Source organism: Heterodontus francisci, chromosome 22, assembly GCF_036365525.1.
Source record: "Heterodontus francisci isolate sHetFra1 chromosome 22, sHetFra1.hap1, whole genome shotgun sequence".
NCBI lineage: Eukaryota > Metazoa > Chordata > Chondrichthyes > Heterodontiformes > Heterodontidae > Heterodontus > Heterodontus francisci.
Window position 1 is genome coordinate 51743146 of NC_090392.1, and position 18821 is coordinate 51761966.

At 44.8% G+C, this 18821-nt stretch overlaps 1 protein-coding gene across 9 annotated transcripts in view; it reads left to right on the forward strand.

Moving 5' to 3' along the window:
* Positions 1–18821, forward strand: part of pknox2 (pbx/knotted 1 homeobox 2) — a 435336-nt gene that overhangs the window by 284050 nt on the left and 132465 nt on the right. For all 9 annotated transcript variants that reach the window (XM_068053838.1, XM_068053847.1, XM_068053843.1 and 6 more), the window contains exon 3: positions 12223–12331. In XM_068053838.1, coding sequence (XP_067909939.1) covers positions 12245–12331 — 87 coding nt within the window. In that variant the 5' untranslated portion in view covers positions 12223–12244. The remainder of the gene's footprint in view (positions 1–12222; positions 12332–18821) is intronic.

The following is an 18821-nucleotide window of genomic DNA, read 5'->3' on the forward strand; positions in this document are numbered from 1 at the left end:
CCGAGGTTGTAAGGAGGTCTGGAACAGGGTGAAGAATCCAAACTGAGCATCAGTGAGTAAGTGCTGCTTGATAGCACTGTTGATAACACCTTCCATCACTTTTCTGATTGAGAGTAGACTGATAGGGCAGTAAATGGCCCGATTGAATTTTCCTGCTGGCATTAAGAGTCCTTTGGTAAATGGGCACAGTTCTTCATGATAATGGTTAGTTCTTTGCAGACGAAGATCAAGGGAAGATTCAGCTCACTGGTGGCTAAATAATCCAATTCTCGATCTGCTGGCTCTTGAGCATTTGGGGCACAGGAATTCCTGACCTGGGGGAATCCGGGCAGAAGCAGCTGCCTTCCATTTTCGACATTTCTGTCCTAACAGCTTTGCATCTTATAGGCTCAAACCTGTGCCTCTTAATTGGCCCCTCCAGCATGATTGCACAGGTGAGCGGCCAGGCAGCGCCAGCAGGATCAGGACCCGCTTTTGGTCCCGACCTCAGAGAATCTTCAAAGGTGGTAAGATTCCGCCTTCTGTCTGAAATGGGAAGCCTTCCATTCCACAGTACTAATACATCACCTCAACTTAATGACCACAAATAAATGTTTGGCTGTGGACCAGAGCAGAGAGGTTTCTGAAAGAAAATTGTGCATTAGAAAACATGAAATAACACTAATTTGAGCTGTGCTTATTGCATTTTGAAATATTTAGTCACAGTAGGGGCCCTAATTGAGATATATAAGATGATTAAGGGGATTGACAAAGTAGACGTAGAGAGGATGTTTCCTTTTGTGGGGCAATCTAGAACGAGAGGTCATAGTTTTAGGAGAAGTGGTAGCAGATTTAAAACAGAGATGAGGAGAAATTACTTCTCTGAAAGGGCCGTGAGTCTGTGGAATTCACTACCTCAGAGTGCGGTGGATGCCGCGACATTGAGTGAACTTAAGGAGGAGTTAGACAGATTTTTAATTAGTAGTGGGTTGAAGGATTATGGCAAATGGGCAGGAAAGTGGAGTTGAGGCCGAGATGAGATCAGCCATGATCATATTGAATGGCAGAGCAGGCTCGAGGGGCTGAATTGCCTATTCCAGCTCCTTGTTCTTATGTTCTATACTCAGCATTGTAGTCGCATTCCAGTCTCTATACCAATCTGCCATTGACTTAACTGCTGTAACACACAACTGATTTGCATTATGATATGATAGAATAGAATATGTTAACGTCTTGTTGGGTATCTGGATATCAGAGCTACCTTACTGTCCTTCGTTTTCTGCAGGCTGCTCTTTGCTGGGGATAGGTTGTGGGAGAATAGTAATGAATTTCATACCACTGCCAGGAGCCACTAACCTAACTTGGAGCCGCTCTTCTGAGGCATGGCAATAGGATTCTCTTTAGTGTTTCAGAATATAATTCCGTTTTCAATCCATCTGCAGCTACCAAAGAATCTCACTGGTGTCAGTGGCTCTTAAGATTGGTGTTCAAGTTCCTGTAGCATACGTGACTGATGCTTTAGAGGCCTGCCAAGTAATCAAATAGAAACAAGCGAGATTTCTCTGTTGTGTGAAGGGGATGTAGGGCACTTTGTGTCAGATCGCTAAACTTCACAGTGCTCGGAAGCCCATTTACATTGCCTTTCATAATGTCTTCAACTTAGTGCTTCATGCAGCCCACCTGAAGAAGCAGAATGCTCTGGGAAAACATGGCTAAGTGTTCAATTTTTATCTTTTATCATTTCCAAGAGGTAGCAGACAGTGGGGGGGGGGGGCGGTGGGGGGGGCAGGGAGTGAACATTCTATGATTGGCGGGGTTGACAAATGATGTTCACCATAGATCTGTACTAGACCCTCAGCTTTTCCCCGTGTATATTAGTGACTTAGATGAAGGAATAGAGAGTTGTAATCCAAGTTAGCTATTGACACTAAGTTAGGAGGCACAGTAACTTGTGTAGATGAGAGCAGGAAATTAAAAAGGGACACAGACAGTCTAAGTGAGTTGGGAAAGATGGAATTCATTGTGGGGAAATATGAGGTCCGCTACTTTGGATCCAGGACAGACAAATCAAAATATCTTTAGAACAGTGAGAAACAAGGGGCAGTGGAGGAACGAAGGATTTAGTTGTTTGTGTACAGAAATCACAAAAAGAGAGTGCAAAAACAATCAACAAGGCTATTGGAATGTTGGCCTTTATCTCGAGGGTTTGGAATACAAAAATGAAGTGAAGTTTTAGTTCTACAGAGTCTTGGTTAGACTCCATCCTGAATAGTGTGTTTTTTGGCACTACACCTTGGAGGGGGCACAGTGCCGATTCACTAGAATGATGCCAAGGCTTAAAAGGTTGGATTATATGGGCAGGTTGCATAATCTTGGGTTTGCATTCCTGAAGTTTAGAATTTTCCTTAAGTTTGGAACAATTGGGGTAAATACAGAAAAGAAATTTCCTTTGGTGAGGAAATCCAGAACAACGGAGCATAATCTCAGAGCTGGACCAGTTAGGAATGAAATTGGGAAACAGTTTTTCATAAAAAGATTAGTGGAAATGTGGAACTCTTTCCCCCAAAAGACGGTGGATGCTGGGTCAATTGAAGCTTTTATGATTGAGATAGATCGATTTTTGTTAAGTAAGTGTACCAAGCAATGATCACTCTCTTGAGGAGTGGTGCTATACAGAGTCGCTGGGGCCGAGTTAACTCTAAAATGACTCTTGTCAACTTATACCTGAGCTTGCTGGATTTGGGTAAGGGGGGTGTATCCCTATGAGGGAGAGAGCATGGATTTCATAGTGAGCAAAATGAAAGGTCATCGACCTGAAACGTTAACTCTTGTTTCTCTCTTCACAAATGCCGCCTGACCTGCTGAGCATTTCCAGCATTTTCTGTTCCTATTTAAGAAATTTTACCTGAGTTGATTTCCCCTTTGCTTAAAAGACCATTCTTCACGATGATGGAATGTCTGTTTGGATGTGTCCAAACTGCCAATGGGAGTCGTCTTCTTCTTTGGCCTCCTTGTCTCGAGAGACAATGGGTAAGCACCTGGAGGTGGTCAGTGGTTTGTGGAGCAGTGCCTGGAGTGGCTATAAAGGCCAATTCTAGAGTGACAGACTCTTCCACAGGCACTGCAGATAAAATTGGTTGTCGGGGCTGTTAACACAGTTGGTTCTCTCCTTGCGCTTCTGTCTTTTTTCCTGCCAACAGCAAAGTCTCTTCGACTCACCACTCTTTAGCCCCACCTTTATGGCTGTCCGCCAGCTCTGGCGATAGCTGGCAACTGACTCCCACGACTTGTGGTCAATGTCACAGGACTTCATGTCACGTTTGCAGACGTCTTTAAAGCAGAGACATGGACGGCCGGTGGATCTGATACCAGTGACGAGCTCACTGTGCAATGCGCCCTTGGGGATCCTGCCATCTTCCATGCGGCTCACATGGCCAAGCCATCTCAAGCGCCGCTGGCTCAGTAGGGTGCATATGCTGGGGATGTTGGCTGCCTCGAAGACTTCTGCGTTGGAGATATGGTCCTGCCATCTGTTGCCAAGGATTCTCCGGAGGCAGCGAAGATGAAATGAGTTGAGACGTCGCTCTTGGCTGACATACGTTATCCAGGCCTCGCTGCCATAGAGCAAGGTACTGAGGACACAGGCTTGAAACACTCGGACTTTTGTGTTCCGTGTCAGTGCGCCATTTTCCCACACCCTCTTGGCCAGTCTGGACATAGCAGCAGATGCCTTTCCCATGCACTTGTGATTTCTGCATCATGAGACAGGTTACTGGTGATAGTTGAGCCGAGGTAGGTGGATGGAGCATTTCTGACGTCCTGTCCCATGATGTTCATTTTCTTGAGGCTGATGGTTAGGCCAAATTCATTGCAGGCAGCCGCGGTAACGCAGCATCGTCAGCAAAGAGGAGTTCCCTGATGAGGACCTTTCGTACTTTGGTCTTTGCTCTAAGACGGGCAAGGTTGAACAACCTGCCATCTGATCTTGTGTGGAGGAAAATTCCTTCTTCTGAAGACTTGAGTGCATGTGAGAGCAGCAGGGAGAAGAAGATCCCAAACAGTGTAAGTGCGAGAACACAGCCCTGTTTCACGCCACTCAGGATGGGAAAGGGGTCTGATGAGGCGCTGCTCTGCTGAATTGTGCCTTTCATATTGTCATGGAATGAGGTGATGATACTTAGTAGCTTTGGTGGGCATCCAATCTTTTCTAGTAGTCTGAAGAGACCATGTCTGCTGGTGAGGTCAAAGGCTTTGGTGAGATCGATGAAAGCAACGTAGAGGGGCATCTGTCGTTCGCTGCATTTCTCCTGTAGCATGTCAATGCTGGATCTCTCTGCTCAAAAGCCACACTGTGCCTCAGGGTAGACAAGCTCAGCCAGCTTCTGGAGTTTGGTTAAAATGACTCGAGCGCAGACTTTCCCCACTACGCTGAGCAGGGAGATTCCACGGTAGTTGTTGCAGTCACCGCGGTCACCTTTGTTTTTATAGAGGGTGATGATATTGGCATCGCACATGTCCTGTGGTACTGCTCCCTCATCCCAGCACAGGCAAAGCAGGTCATGGAGTGCTGAGAGTATAGCAGGCTTGGCACTCTTGATTATTTAAGGGTAATGCCATCCTTTCCAGGGGCTTTTCCACTGGCTAGAGAATCAATGGCATCACTGAGTTCCGATTTTGTTGGCTGTTCGTCCAGCTCATCCATGACTGGCAGAGACTGGGCTGCATTGAAGGCGGAATCAGTGACAACATTTTCTCTGGAGTACAGTTCTAACTTGTGCTCCACCCAGCGGTCCATTTGCTTGCATTGGTCAGTGATCGTGTCCCCTGATTTAGACTTGAGGGGGGGCGATCTTCTTGATGGTTGGCCCAAAAGCTCTCTTGATGCCATCATATATTCCTCTGATGTTTCCGGTGTCAGAGGTCAGCTGAATAGGACTGCATAGGTGTTGCCAGTAGTCATTTGCACAGCGCCTGGCTGTTCTTTGAAGTGCTTCTGGCTACTTTAAGTGCTACGGATGTTAGCTCGCTGGGGCCTTGTAGTTCAACAGTGCAGTGCGCTTAGCGGCTCTGACAGGTTCCAGCTCTTCAAAGTGAGATTGAAACCAGTCTGCATTCTGCCTCTCACGTTTGCCAAAGGTGGTCATTGCTGAGTCGTAGATGGCATGTCTGATGTGGGCCCACTTCATCTCTGCATCCCCTGCAGGAGTGTTTTGAAGGGCTTTTTCAAGTGAAACTAGAAACTTATGTAACAGCTGTGGATAAGAAATTCTGCTAGTGTTGATGTGCGGGCGGCCCTTCTGCTTGGAGTGATGTAGCTTCTTTGGTTTGAGTCTAACTTTGCTGCACGCCAGGGAGTGGTCGGTATCGCAGTCCGCACTGTGGAAGCTGCGTGTGATTTCAACACTGTTTATAGAGGCTCGCCTTGTGACGATGAGGTCCAGCTGGTGTCAATGATGTGATCTTGGGTGCCTCCATGAAACCTGGTGACAGGATTTAGTATGAAAGAATGAGTTGGTGATGCAGAGGTTGTGATAGGTACACAACTCCATCAGTCTCTGTCCATTCTCATTCATTCTTCCAATGCCATAGTGCCCAAGGCAGGAGGGCCATGAGTCATGGTCGACCCCAACCCTGGCGTTAAAGTCCCCCAGCAGGAACAAATGTTCAGTATTTGGAATGCTACTAATGATATTATGGAGTTCCTTGTAGAACTGGTCTTTAACTTCAGGTGGGGAGCAGAGTGTTGGAGAATAGATGCTGAGTAGGTGAACTGGACCAGAGGCAGTGAGCAGTCGGATGGACAGTATGCGTTCCAAGCCATTTGAAGGTGGCTCTATCATGCTGAGCAAAGAGATTCTGATGGCGAAGTCCACGCCATGCTGTCTTGGTTCTTCAGGATCCCTACTCTGCCAGTAGAAGGTGTTGTCTTGCTCTCTTAGAGATCCGCTCGCAAGGAGGCGTGTCTCCTGAAGTGCTGCAATGTCCACATTGAGTCTACTGAGCTCATTGTTAATGATGGCGGTCTTCCCAGAGTCGTTGGTTTGTGTAAGGTCTTCCGACAGGCCAGGACACATAGTTCTGACGTTCCAGCTTGCAAAACGAAGGGGTGGTACCTTCTTTCCTTTTTTTGTCGTGCTGTTTGGTGCGGTGTTACAGTCTACTTGTCGGGCAATGACCTTGAGCTCCAAGCACCCATTGAAGCAGGTAGACTGTGGCGGGACAGAACCTTTCTGACCGGGGGCTACCCGGTTTGAGGCGGGCGGTAGCTGTCCAGTGAGACGCGATGACCTCTCTCACCGACAAAGGCAACCCGTGGCACCCAATCTCTAGGCCAATTGAGCTGGACTTATAACCCGTAACTGCTGCCTTCCGTGTTGTTTTGGTCGCTGTGAGGTGACTATGGAGTGACCTCTCCATGGCGCATGCCTGGGTGGAATGTATGGAGGTTGTGAGTTGCCCACGCATCAAAACCCCCCTCTCGGCCTTCCTGGTGGGGTCCAAAGGAGTGCAGAGCATGACGTTTGGCAATGGTATGGCTGCAGGAACTGCCGGAAACTTGCCAAAGGTGACACATGACTGCCTTAGGGGTTCCGCTCCGTAGTGCTGAAAGTAAAGGCAGAAGTAGCAGCCAAAGCAACATGGCTGCCCCAACTTCAGTCTCCTCCTCCCTTGATAGATAGTCACATAGCATTCTGATATTGTGGTGATAACTAAGACCTGGCTCAAAAAAGGGTAGGATTAGATACTAAATATTCCTGAATTCAATGTGTTCAGAAAAGATGAGGAAGGAAAGAAAGGAGGATGGGGTCGCAGTATTGATTAAGGAGAACATTATAGTGCTGGAGAGAGTGAATGTCCTGGAGGGGCCAGGGACAGAATCTATTTGGTTAGAGTTTTTAAAAAAACAATAGAGGTACCATTATACCACTACTTTACCTGATATATATTAATGACATAGATTTGGGTGTACAGGACACGATTTCAAAATTTGCAGACGGCATAAAACTTAGAAGTATTGTGAGGAGGATTGTTGTAGACTTCAAGAGGACATAGACAGCCTGGTGGAATGGGCAGACACCTGCCAGATGAAATTTAATGCAGACAAGTGTGAAGTGATACATTTTGGTTGGAAGAATAGGAGAGGCAATACAAGATAAAGGGTGAAATTCTTAAGGGGCTGCAGGAACAGAGACGTAAATAAACGTGTACATATCATTGAACGTGGCAGGGTGGGTTGAGAAAGTAGTTAAAAAGGCATACAGAATACAGGACTTGCAAAATAGGGGCATAGAGCAAGGAAGTTATTATGAACCTTCATAAAAGACTGATTCGGCCTCAACTGGAATATTATGCCCAATTCTGGAAGGATGTGAAGGCTTTAGAGAAGGTGCAGGGAAGATTTGAGAATGGTTCCAGGGATGAGGGAGTTACAGCAAGGCTACCCGACCCGAACCCGATGGGACCCAACGACACGTGTTGGGTTCAGGTCGGGTCGCTCTTCCAGGTCCGGCATTCGGGCTTGGATGTGTCCGGGTCGGACACAGTGGCAGTGCTGCCTTTTGGTCAGGGAGGGAAAGGGAAGTAAGAGTAAGCGTCATTCATTTCCGGTAGTCGGGTCGGGTGCGGGGAAAAAAACCAAAGGACCCTGGGCCCGGTTCGGGTTAGTTGTGGTCGGGTCGTGCCCGGGTCAGGGTTGGGTTTAAATTGTCTACCCGAGCAGGCATTTAGAGGGAGTTAAGTTTTGCAGATAGATTAGAGAAGCTGGGGTTGTTTTCTTTAGAGAATAGAAGGTTGAGAGGAGGATTGATAGATGTGTTCAAAATCATGAGGAATCTAGACAGAGTAGATAGGGAAACTGTTCCCATTGGTGGGAGAGTTGAGAACAAGAGGACAGCAATTTAAATTGATTGGCAAAAAAAAACAATGGCTACAAGAGGAAGAACCCTTTTACACAGCCAGTGGTTAAGATCCGGAATGCACAGTCTGACAGTATGATGGAGGCAGATTCAGTTGTGGCTTTCAAAGGGGAATTCAATTAACACCTGAAGAGGAATAAGTTGCAGGGCTACAGGGAAAGGGCGTGAGAGTGGGTTTACCTGATTTGCTCTTGCAGAGAGCCTGCACAGACATGACAGTCCGAATGGCCTCCTTCTGTGCTGTAACCATTCTATGACTGGTAGTGGAATAATTTCATCATCACAGAGCTTCCAAAGCCATTGAGAAAGTTTCTGCAACCAAGCACGATGTTAAAATAATTACAGATACGCAGCTTTTATAGATATGGCTAACATTGAAACATGTTAATTTTGTGCAATTTACTTCATGAAATAGAATTGAATAAACTTTGTTAATTTGTGGACTGGCAGCAGGAAAAAAATGATCAAGTAACTTGCTATTTTATTGTAAAAACCCAGCTGGTTCACTAACGTCCTCCAGGGAAGAGAGCTGCCCTTCAATTCAGTCTGGCCTACAGGTGACTCCTATTCCACGCTCTGTGGTTGGCTTTTAATAACCTCAGAGCAGCTAGGATTGGCCAACATATACTGATGCACCAATGTTATCCACAGCCCATGAGCAAAGGTGAGGAATGGTGAAACTCCTTGTACAGGAGGCAGTGCCTGGCAGTGGTCATGTTCCATTACCATCTCTTCTGGCTACACTGCTGTCCAAGATACCTGTCTCTTTAGGCCCTGCTTACTCGAATGGGTCAATTATTTTAATTGTAGTTAACTTTCAAAGGTCTGCCTGTTATGTATTTACAGTGCAGTATAATTGATTGATGAGTTCTGCACCAACAAAAATAAACCGTTCGACAATTGCAGGTTTAGTTCTAGCTTACAATTTAATGTGGGATTGTAGGATTTGTGTGGGTTGATGGACACCAAAGACTGTGTCACAAAACTGAATTGGGTACCTTGTGTGATAATGAGATCCTACAAACCAAGAAAGTGTTTGGTACAGTCCCAGCTCTGTGATAATACTGATGGGCTCAGTGCCATTGGGCTGTGGAAAATAGCGATGAGCTGAGGGCCTTGCTACTGGTCACTATCAAACGTAAATGTCAGTAAGGACAATAGTGATTGTGACAAGGAACTTCAGTTGTGTACAATGACTAGAGAGGCTGGGATTATTCTCCTTAGAGAAGCAAAGATTAAGAGGAGCTTTAATAGAGGTGTTGAAAATTATGAAAGGTTTTGATAGAGTGAATAAGGAGAAACTGTTCCACTAGCAGAAATATACAAATTTAAGACAATTGTTGAAAGAATGTGAGGGAAGATGAGAATTTTTTGTTGATACAGAGACTTATGATCTGGAATGCACTGCCTGAGAGGGTGGTGGAAGCAGATTCAGTAATAACTTTCAAAAGGGAATTGGATAAATACTTGAAAAAGAAAAGGTGCAGGGCTATGGGGAAAGAACAGGAGGATAGGACTAACTGAATAGCTCCTTCTGTGTTGTATTGCCCTTTGATTCTGTTGGGCTCCAGTGTGACTCTTCTATATAATCCAGAAACATTCATTGTCTGCGTTCAGCTCTGAATAGACTGCCAGAGGGTGTCCATTTTCTGTGATATCATCCCACAGCAAAAGTCAGTTCCCTCTACTGAAAACAGAAGGAGGAAAGAAAACTAGCAATGAGCAAAATGTGTGGTTTATTGATAAACGTGTTTGGACTCTATGGTAATTAGCTTAGTGATGCTGACTGCCAGAGCTCTTGCTTGAAGGATGACCATTTGAGCAAGGATTTGGAGAGTGGCTGGCACTTGTGGAACAATACCCTGACATGAGTCAGCAGTTACAGAGAGAAGAGTAAAAAGACATTGCACTGGGTCTGTTTTCCCTGGAGCGAAGGAGGCTGAGAGGGGACATGATAGAGGTATATAAAATGACGAGAGGCATAAATAGGATAGATAGCCAGAGTCTGTTTCCCATGGTAGGGGTGACTAAAACTAGAGGGCATAGATTTAAGGTGAGAGGGAGGAGGTTTAAAGGGGATCAAAAGGGTAAATTTTTCACACAAAGCATAGTGGGTATCTGGAATGAGCTGCCTGAGGAGGTGGTGGAGGCAGAAACAGTAGCAACATTTAAGAGGCATCTGGACGGGTACTTGAATAAGCAAGGCATAGAGGGATATGGAATTAATGCAGGCAGGTGGGATTAGTATAGATAGGCATTATGGTCGGCATGGACGTGGTGGGCCGAAGGGCCTGTTTCTATGCTGTACGACTCTATGACTGTACGACTGTGAACACAGCAGAGTCGGCTTCTTTTCAGATTCTAACCAAAGGAATCAGCTTAGACCAAGAGCTCATTACGGGAGCATAAAATGACGTGGTGCTGTGCATTAGTGTCTTTGGTCTGTGAAAGTCCATCTTATTTTCATTACTGCAGTGCCCTGAAGCGATTCTCATCAGGCTGATACCTTTACATTTCCAATTGCAGGCAGAGTTAACCCCACTTGACAGGAAGCAGTTGGGTATGGAGGGCTGCAAGCCTAATTCATGGCCTTTCCAATTTGCAGTGACTAACTTTAGTGAGCTGAATATCAGGGCCAAAGTGACCTAAGTTGCTGATCCACCCTCCCATCAAATGAAGCTACATGGTGGGATCACGAACTCATACAGTTTGCCCCAATGTTCCACAGTTGCCCTACACTGGCAGTTTTGTGACCAAAAGCCCTGTTAAATTCACATTGTAACTATATAACCTATCCCATTGATGATAAAAAGCTGTACCCAGATACATGCCTAACCTGTTAAAGAGGAGTTTTCTGAGGAGAACTTGGAGTGAAGCCCTTCAAAGGCCAATTTATTGAATTTAGACATACTTCAGGAAATACTAATTTATTAGCTTATATTCTACCTGATGTGCTATTGGAATGTATCAGAGGGGAAAGATAAGAACACTGTGCAGGAGATATAAACATAAGAACAGGAATAGCCCATTGATCCCCTAGAGCCTGTTCCGCCATTCAATTAGATCAGGGCTGATCTGTATCTTAATTCCATTTACCCACCTTGGTTCTATATCTTTAATATCCTTACCTATTAAAATCTATCAGCCATGAAAATTTCAATTGACTCAGCATCCACAGCCTTTTGGGATAGAAAGTTTCAAATTGCTGCTATCCTTTGTGTGAAGAAATGCTTCCTGATTTCACTCTTCAAAGACCTAGTTCTGATTTTGGGAGAGGGATGGAAGCTATTGAAAGAAAGGAGAAAAAGTAGGGAAGTGGTTTTGAAAGAGAGTTTCAAAGAGCAGGGGTGTAGTGACTGAAAGGTTAGCCTCTAATGGTGAAGGCAAGGGCGATGGGCAGAAGCAGCAGTCGTGTGCATGCTGTGGGGCATAGAACCGAGAAGATCCTTCAGGTAGGGTGAGCAAGAGCATGGGGGTTATGTTTTGTGGTAGCAATGTTAACAGAACGAGGAGTTTGTTGTTTGTGACCGACTTTGTCCAAAGACCTACCTCCAATGTGATGATTATGGAGTGCTACCTTACAGGGTTTTTTTTTCACATTGGAAAACCTGAGTGTGGAATCAGGGATCAAAATTCAGGACAGCACCAAAGACAAAAAAGTAGGAGCGAAAACGCAATCAAAAAGTAATGATAAAGTTCAAGAGTGTAATTATATAAATCTCATTCTGAATAGATATGATGGAAATGGAGTGAGTTTACAAAAGGATCTGGTCTCCACCAACGAGTACTTGCAGTAGCATCTGACTTTTATCTTTTTCTTTCAGTTTCTGTGCATTGCTGCTGGCTGAGAGGGCAGTCAGGTGACCACTGATCAGTAGTGCTTTGAACTGGGTGTCGGGAGATGAGTGTAATTGATGCAGGGTATTTTCTCTCTCTCTCTCTCTCTCTCTCCTTTTGCACCTATACCAAGAGTACACAGAGGATAATGCACTTACCGGAGAGCATAGCAGTGTGATTTCTACCTCCTTTATTACTACGTCCCCTACTTGTACGTCCAAGATTTTAATTTTAGGAATAAACTCTGCTGTAAATCTGAAGCAGTCCGGACAGTTTCTTCTGACAGAATTGATGCAGCTTTTTAAGCAGCGCGTCTGATCTAGTTGTTGGCAGTTCCGAATAGCCTTGTAATGAATGTGATGAATCATACTGTACTTGAGCAATTCACTCTTGAAACTGGAGCTTTAGCTGGCTAAGTGATCCTTTTCTTCTGAGTGCTCCATGCCAGTGTACTGAGTAGCTGTAAGAACCATCTCTGTTGTTTCCCTAGGTTCTAGATGTGAAGCAATCCCATGATGCAACATGCGTCCCCTGCATCATCACTGACTATGATGGCAGCCCAGAGTGTGCCCCCTCCAACATACCAAGAGAGCCAACAGGTAGGTTTGTGCTAACAGAAGGAGGACTGTGAGCCTTTAAGGTTTCATCCTAATAATATTTTACAGATTCTGAGATTGAGAGCTCTGAAATTAATTTAAAAATTTGGATCTCATCCACATACTTTTTCAGTATTGTCATATGGAAGTGGGAGAAATAGCAGAAAAATGTTGCTAGCTCCATATAGTACTGACTTAATAGCCTCCAGTTCAGGTAGATCTGAAGTAATTCCAAGGATAAGGTCTGTTGGTTCTCTACCCAGTGGAATTCTAGTTATTAAAAAATAATTTTGCAAGGTATTCTCTGCTTTGTGGCTTTGTCCAGGACACACTGACTTTTTAATAAACACTGTTATTTGTACTGCAGCTCAGGTCCTTGCTCCCTGTACAACAGAACCTAAGGAAATTATTTATTATATGTAAAGTCTCCAACTACTGAAAACTTAAGTAGATCCCTGGATTTTGCAACACAAACAGGCCATTGGGCCCATCAAATCTGTTTGAGTCTTTTACTCCACAGGAGCCACCCTGCTCATTCCCCTTTGTACCCATTAATATTCTCCTATTTTAAACAACTATCAAATTACCTTTTAACAGAAAATTATGAATTCTTCATTAACTGCATGTATAGAATTTTCTTGTAACCACTTAAATTGTTTTTTTGATACGTTATCACCTTAACGACCAATGAAAGCAGTCTATCACATTATCGTAACCCTATTTAATCTTGAAGACCTTTATCACATTATCCTTTAACTTTAAGAATTGGTAAACATTTCATGCTTGGATCAAGAATTCTAAGAATTGGGAAATGATTGGGTTAATTGAATGTGTGTAGAGTGGGACAAGGTTGGGTGGGTTAAATCAATTCTTGTAGAATGGATAAAGATTGGGTTAATTGGACGAAGGGTGAATGAGAAGGAATGGGAAGAGATCTCAGCCATTGGTGCTCTGTAAAGTGGGAGCGTACCAAGAATAGTTTAGTCCATTAGTTCTCAAACTGTGGGCACAGTGAGTTGTAACTACTATTGAAAAGGAAATAAAAAAGAAATGAAAGGTAATAATGCTCACTTGATGCAGACTTCTAAAATAATGTATGTGACACAAGTGGATTTGTTTTTAAACTTGTTTAACTTCAGTGAATTGTAATGGTTGGTTACTTTGTATGGGGTATGGAAAATTTATTAGCATTCTATTCAAAGTTCATGTGGAGTCGGTGAAAAAGGAACAGCAGTTGCAGACACTCATTCACATGCAACATTTGAGTTGCTGAAGAACAAAATAGTCGTGATTACTAATACAATTAAGCAAGTTTTTTTGTTACGTGCAGATTCAGTAATGATTTAGTACAAGGGGATCAGTCAATATGTATGGAAACGACTTTTGTGATGATCACGAAATACCCCATGAGGGCTTACTTTCACTCCGACCTCTTGGAAACAATGTCATTCGATTGGTAAATGTTAAAATACAGCCATGCACCCTGTGCGACTGTTATCATTTTGTTTGTGGTTCACTTTGGAGTCTGTGCCTAAACAGTCCAAACAGCTTTGAGAGAGATGCTGCACGTTCCATTTTTAGATCAAACCTCTTCAAGCCAAAACTCGATGTCTCTTTCAGTGAAAGGTCTGTGGCTAGTTCCAAGGCAAGTATGATGCAGAAGATCAATAAATAATATATAAATCCTGTCTTCAGCAAGTCGCAAATATCAAAGAGAAGAAATGACAAGAACTGGCCACTGTGCGGTAAATCTTACGGTGCTAGTGACTAAAACAAAAATCATGTGCAGCCATATTACTTTTAAATTAGAGACATCCTATAAAAGTGCATTTAAAAAAGAAACTTGGACATTATGTTGTAATTTTAACGGGTCCCTTACTGTAGGAAGTCAGTAAAAGCTAATAGTGAGATGGAATGAGAGACATCAGTGCAAATAAATCCGGCAACAGAACTAATGATAGAAATGAAGAGAGTAGGGAAGAGCCAGAAGCGGAGGAGAGAGGCAGAATGGAAAGGAGAGAAAGATATGAAGGAGGAGTGTGTGTAGGATAGAAGTGGAAGAAGGAGAGAAAGAGAAGAGAGAAGGAAGGAGTAAAGGCTAGATTTTCATTATACGAAGGTGCTGGGTTTGGAGGTGGGCGTGCCGGCAGTTTCGCAGTGCCAGCAATTTTGCACTACCGGCTGGCGTGCTGGTCTGTCGGCATGTTCCCACCTTTGGGTTATTTACAGTGAGGTTGCTTCTGGAGGGTGACGGTGACCTGCCTGCCAATGGTGGGTCGCTAATTAGGCCAATTAAAGTACCTATTTGAGAGCAATATTCACAAGCTCCCTGGATTTTTTCAGACGACAGATGGGCCTTGCCCTGAGGCTGAAGCCCAGCAAATGGATAGAGGCAGCCTGTGGATGGCAGGCTGGGGTACCGCAATGCCTCCTTTAATTTCTCCCACCCCCCAATGCCTTGGGTGCCAGAGGTCCACATCGTTGGCCATTCTTAATTTGATGGAGCTCCTGAAGGCAGCCTTGGCCGAAGTTTTGCCGATATATTGGCTTAGAAATTCGGTCATGCAGTGCATGTTTTTAGAGTGCTAACCAGCCTACCAAGTTCCAAATATGGTGGAAGTGCACAGTTCACCATAGTAGATAAGCTGCATGCACTGCCTTTAGGAGCACATGTGGGAAGCATTTGGGTAGAATAATTTATTTAAATTAGGGTCCAGCACATCTTCAAATCACCCAGCACTTCACTCGTCATGTGCTAAGCTCATAGCATCGCTCACAACATTGACTAGCTGATAAAAAGGCCACTATACTTAAGTGAATGTAGAGCCAGGGGCGCAGGTGTGCTCCTCCTGACCCCAAGTTAAAAGGATATGGCTAACGTCCCTATCTCCCAGCCTCCATTCCTGGACTGAGACCTGATCGTCCATGCTTCCCGGCCACCAATTACACCTCCGGCCTAGAGGTCCCACTTCCCATTCATCCTTCCTTACCTGAGGGTCTCTGCAGTTTGAGTGGGAACTCTAACAAGTTTTCTTTTCCTCACCTACCACCATTATAACTGAAATCTGCTGACTTAGCAGTGGCCAGGGTTGGAAGCTGGGATGCTGTTGGACTGTGTGCCACCCTGGACAATGAACTTACCACCTGAAATCCCCAGGAGCGGGCACAGGAGCACATTTAACATCACAGCACAAAAGGGTGCCGATCAATCTTGCCAAAGCTCTACAGTGCATATTGAGACAAATAGACTCATCAAGCACCCACTCATTAGCAATCTGCTGCCGCTCTGATTTGCCCAATGAGCAGGGGAATGAAAATAAATTATAATGTCTTAAATTATGCTTCTTTGTTCTTCGCGCATAAATTCTGTCCTTGAGGATTTGTGGTAGAGATTTATAACAGACAGTGGCTGTCAGTCATTTCCACAGGCTTGATACTAGGGCGACTAAGCTTCTATAGAGGTCCCTGGGGAGGCTGGTATCTGTAGTAGGTGAGCGCGAGAGGACCAAATAAAACTTAAAAACCTGTGGAGATTTAAGAGCTGGAAGTACAAAGGAATGTAGAATGGGGTTAGTTGAGTGTGAAGAGCCCAATTTAATTCACACTGAAGCAGGGATTAAGAATTTATGGCTTTTGAAAGAGCTGATAATGGACCAAGCAACCTTATCCTTGTTACTCCCTTGAGAAACAAATTGACTGTTTAATAAAATGGGATTGAGATCAAAATCCAGCAAGAGTCCTCTAAGGGGGAAATGGGAGGGGGAAGGAAAGAAGCTTTTCCCTTGTCAGATAACATAACAGCTCTCCTTTTCATTGCCCACCAAATCGTCCGTACTAGTGCCTGTTCTGTCAGTCAGGCTGTTGGCTGTTTGTTAGATGACAGTTTCTTCAGCTCCAGAAGTGTTTCAGAAAATAGAGCGCCCACTCTTTGGGTGGAGGGGGCTGAACTGGAGCAATCTCTGGTCTTGGGGAGACAGGGGATGTATTGGAAGCAGTTCAGTGAAGGTTCACTCGGCTGATTCCTGTGTTGAAGGGGTTGCCTTGTGAGGAAAAGTTGTGCAGATTGGGCCTATACTGATTGGAGTTTAGAAGAATGACAGATAATCTTATTGAAACATGTCAGATTCTGAGGGTACTTGACATGATAGATGCTGGGAGAATGTTTCCCCTTGTGGGGAAATTTAGAACTAGGGGGCACAGTTTCAAAATAAGGGGTGTCCCTTTTAAGACTGAGATGAGGAGGACTTTCTTCCCTCAGAGGGTGGTTAATCTTTGGAATTCTCTTTCCCAGAGAACAGTGGAGGCTGGGTCATTGAATATATTCAAGGCTGAGTTAGACAGATTTATGATCTAGAAGGAAGTCAAGGGTTATGGGGGGTAGGCAGGAAAGTGGAGTTAAGGCCACAATTAGATCAGCCATGATATTGAATGGCGGAGCAGGCTTAAGGGGGGCCAAATGGCCTACTCCTGCTCTTCTTCCCTTCCTTCCCAGGTTCCCTTCTCGGGGGGCTGGATTGGATGGTGCAAGGTGGCTGGTTTTGTGGAAGAAGGGTCTGGATGATTTTAAAATTTGTTTGTGGGATATGCATGCCACTAGCAGTTGCGGCATTTATTCCCCATCCTTAATTTCCTTTTAAAAGGTAGTAGTGAGTCGCCTTCTGAAACCACTGCAGTCTGTTCAGTGAAGGTGCTCCCATATTGCTGTTAGGTAGTGAGTTCAAGAATGTTGATCCAGCACCGATGAACGAACCGAGATATATTTCCCAGTCAGAAAGGTGTATAACTTAGAGGTGATAGTGTTTTCAAACGTGTGCTGCCATTGCCCTTCCAGGTGGTAGAGGATACAAGTTTGGGAGGTTTTGTCAAAAAAGCCTTGGTGAGTTGCTGCATGCATCTTGTAAATAGTACAGACTGCTGCCACTGTGCACCAGCAGTGGAGGGAGTGGATGTTTGAGGGAGTGGATGTTTGAGGGAGTGGATGTTTGAGGGAGTGGATGTTTGAGGGAGTGGATGTTTGAGGGAGTGGATGTTTGAGGGAGTGGATGTTTGAGGGAGTGGATAGGGTGCAATCAAGCGAGTTGTTTTGTCCTGAATCGTGTTGATTTTTTCAAGTGTTGGTGGAGCTACACCCATCCAGGCAAGTGGAGAGTATTCCATCACACTCCTGACTTGAGCCTTGTAGGTGGTGGAAAGGCTTTAGGGAATTAGGAGGTGAGTCACTCGCTGCAGAATTCCCAGCCTGTGACCCGTTTGTAGTCACATTATTTGTTTCTGATCAGCGACACCCCAGGATGTTGATGGGGGATTTGACGATAGTAATCAAACGGTGGTGGTTAGACACTCCCTTCTTGGAGATGGTTATTGTCTGGTGCTTGTGTGGTACCAAGTGTTCATTGCAGCCTGAGAACAGTGGCTTTATTCAGAATGAGCATTAACATTTGCATGAGTACACTGGCTGCATGATGTAAGGGCTGTGTCATAGTGCATGTCCAAACAAAATTTGTTTATTTATGGGATGTGGATGTCTGGGTTTTTTTGGTTACCTTTACTGATAGCTTTTTATTCCCAATTTAATTAATTGAATTCAATTTCCTCCAGTGCTGTTAATGGGATTTGAACTCGTGTCTCTGCATCATTGTCCACACCTATGGATTACTAGTCGAGTAACATAACTACTATGTCACTGTACCCTCAGTGTTAGTGAAGTTCTTTTTGCACCTCTATGTGTTGCTGTGCTTTGTGAAGTGCTGGGAAATGGAACACATTTTTATTTAACTAAAAACGGAAAGTGCTGGAAATACTCAGCAGGGAATACTCAGGTCTGGCAGCATCTGTGGAGAGAGAAAGAGTTAATACCCAGAATTTTACCAGGCCCGCAGGGGCAAGAGGAAACTTAGAAAGTTGCCTGTTGGGTCGGCTGTGACGCATTCCTGCTTTTGCACACTTTTCCCTTAGTCGGGCTAGCACGTTCGACGGCGACTTGCCCAGCAACATCGGGAAGTCGATTAGGGTTGGTAATGAGCCATTTATCTGTAATTTTCCAGGCTGCAAGAGATTTGTCCTGGGATATATGGGCCTTTCGCTGTGTCTGGAACCTGGCAATGGATTGGACTCGGCTTCACAGTGGGAAGCCTGAGCTGCAACCCAATTGGGGGTTTAAATTTATTTCCAGGCAATAATTCACAAAGGGGACCTATCCCCAGGCAGCAGGAGCCCTTGCAGCCACTTTATGGAGATGGATGTTTCCACTCGTGCTTGCCCTGCTTCAATGTCAGTTGCTTCTCTCCCACTGAGTGCGTCTCCATGGTGCCGCTGCCGCTCCTGCTGAGGGCCAGGCATCGCCCACACTGCGAAGATGGGACATTGGCCATCTCCATGAGCCGTGCTGATTGGACCTTTCATCAGAACTGGAAAAGGTTCGAGGTGCAACAGGTTTTAAGCAAGTACAAAAGCAGTGAAAGAGAAAGGGGGAAAAGAACAAAAGGGGAGGTAT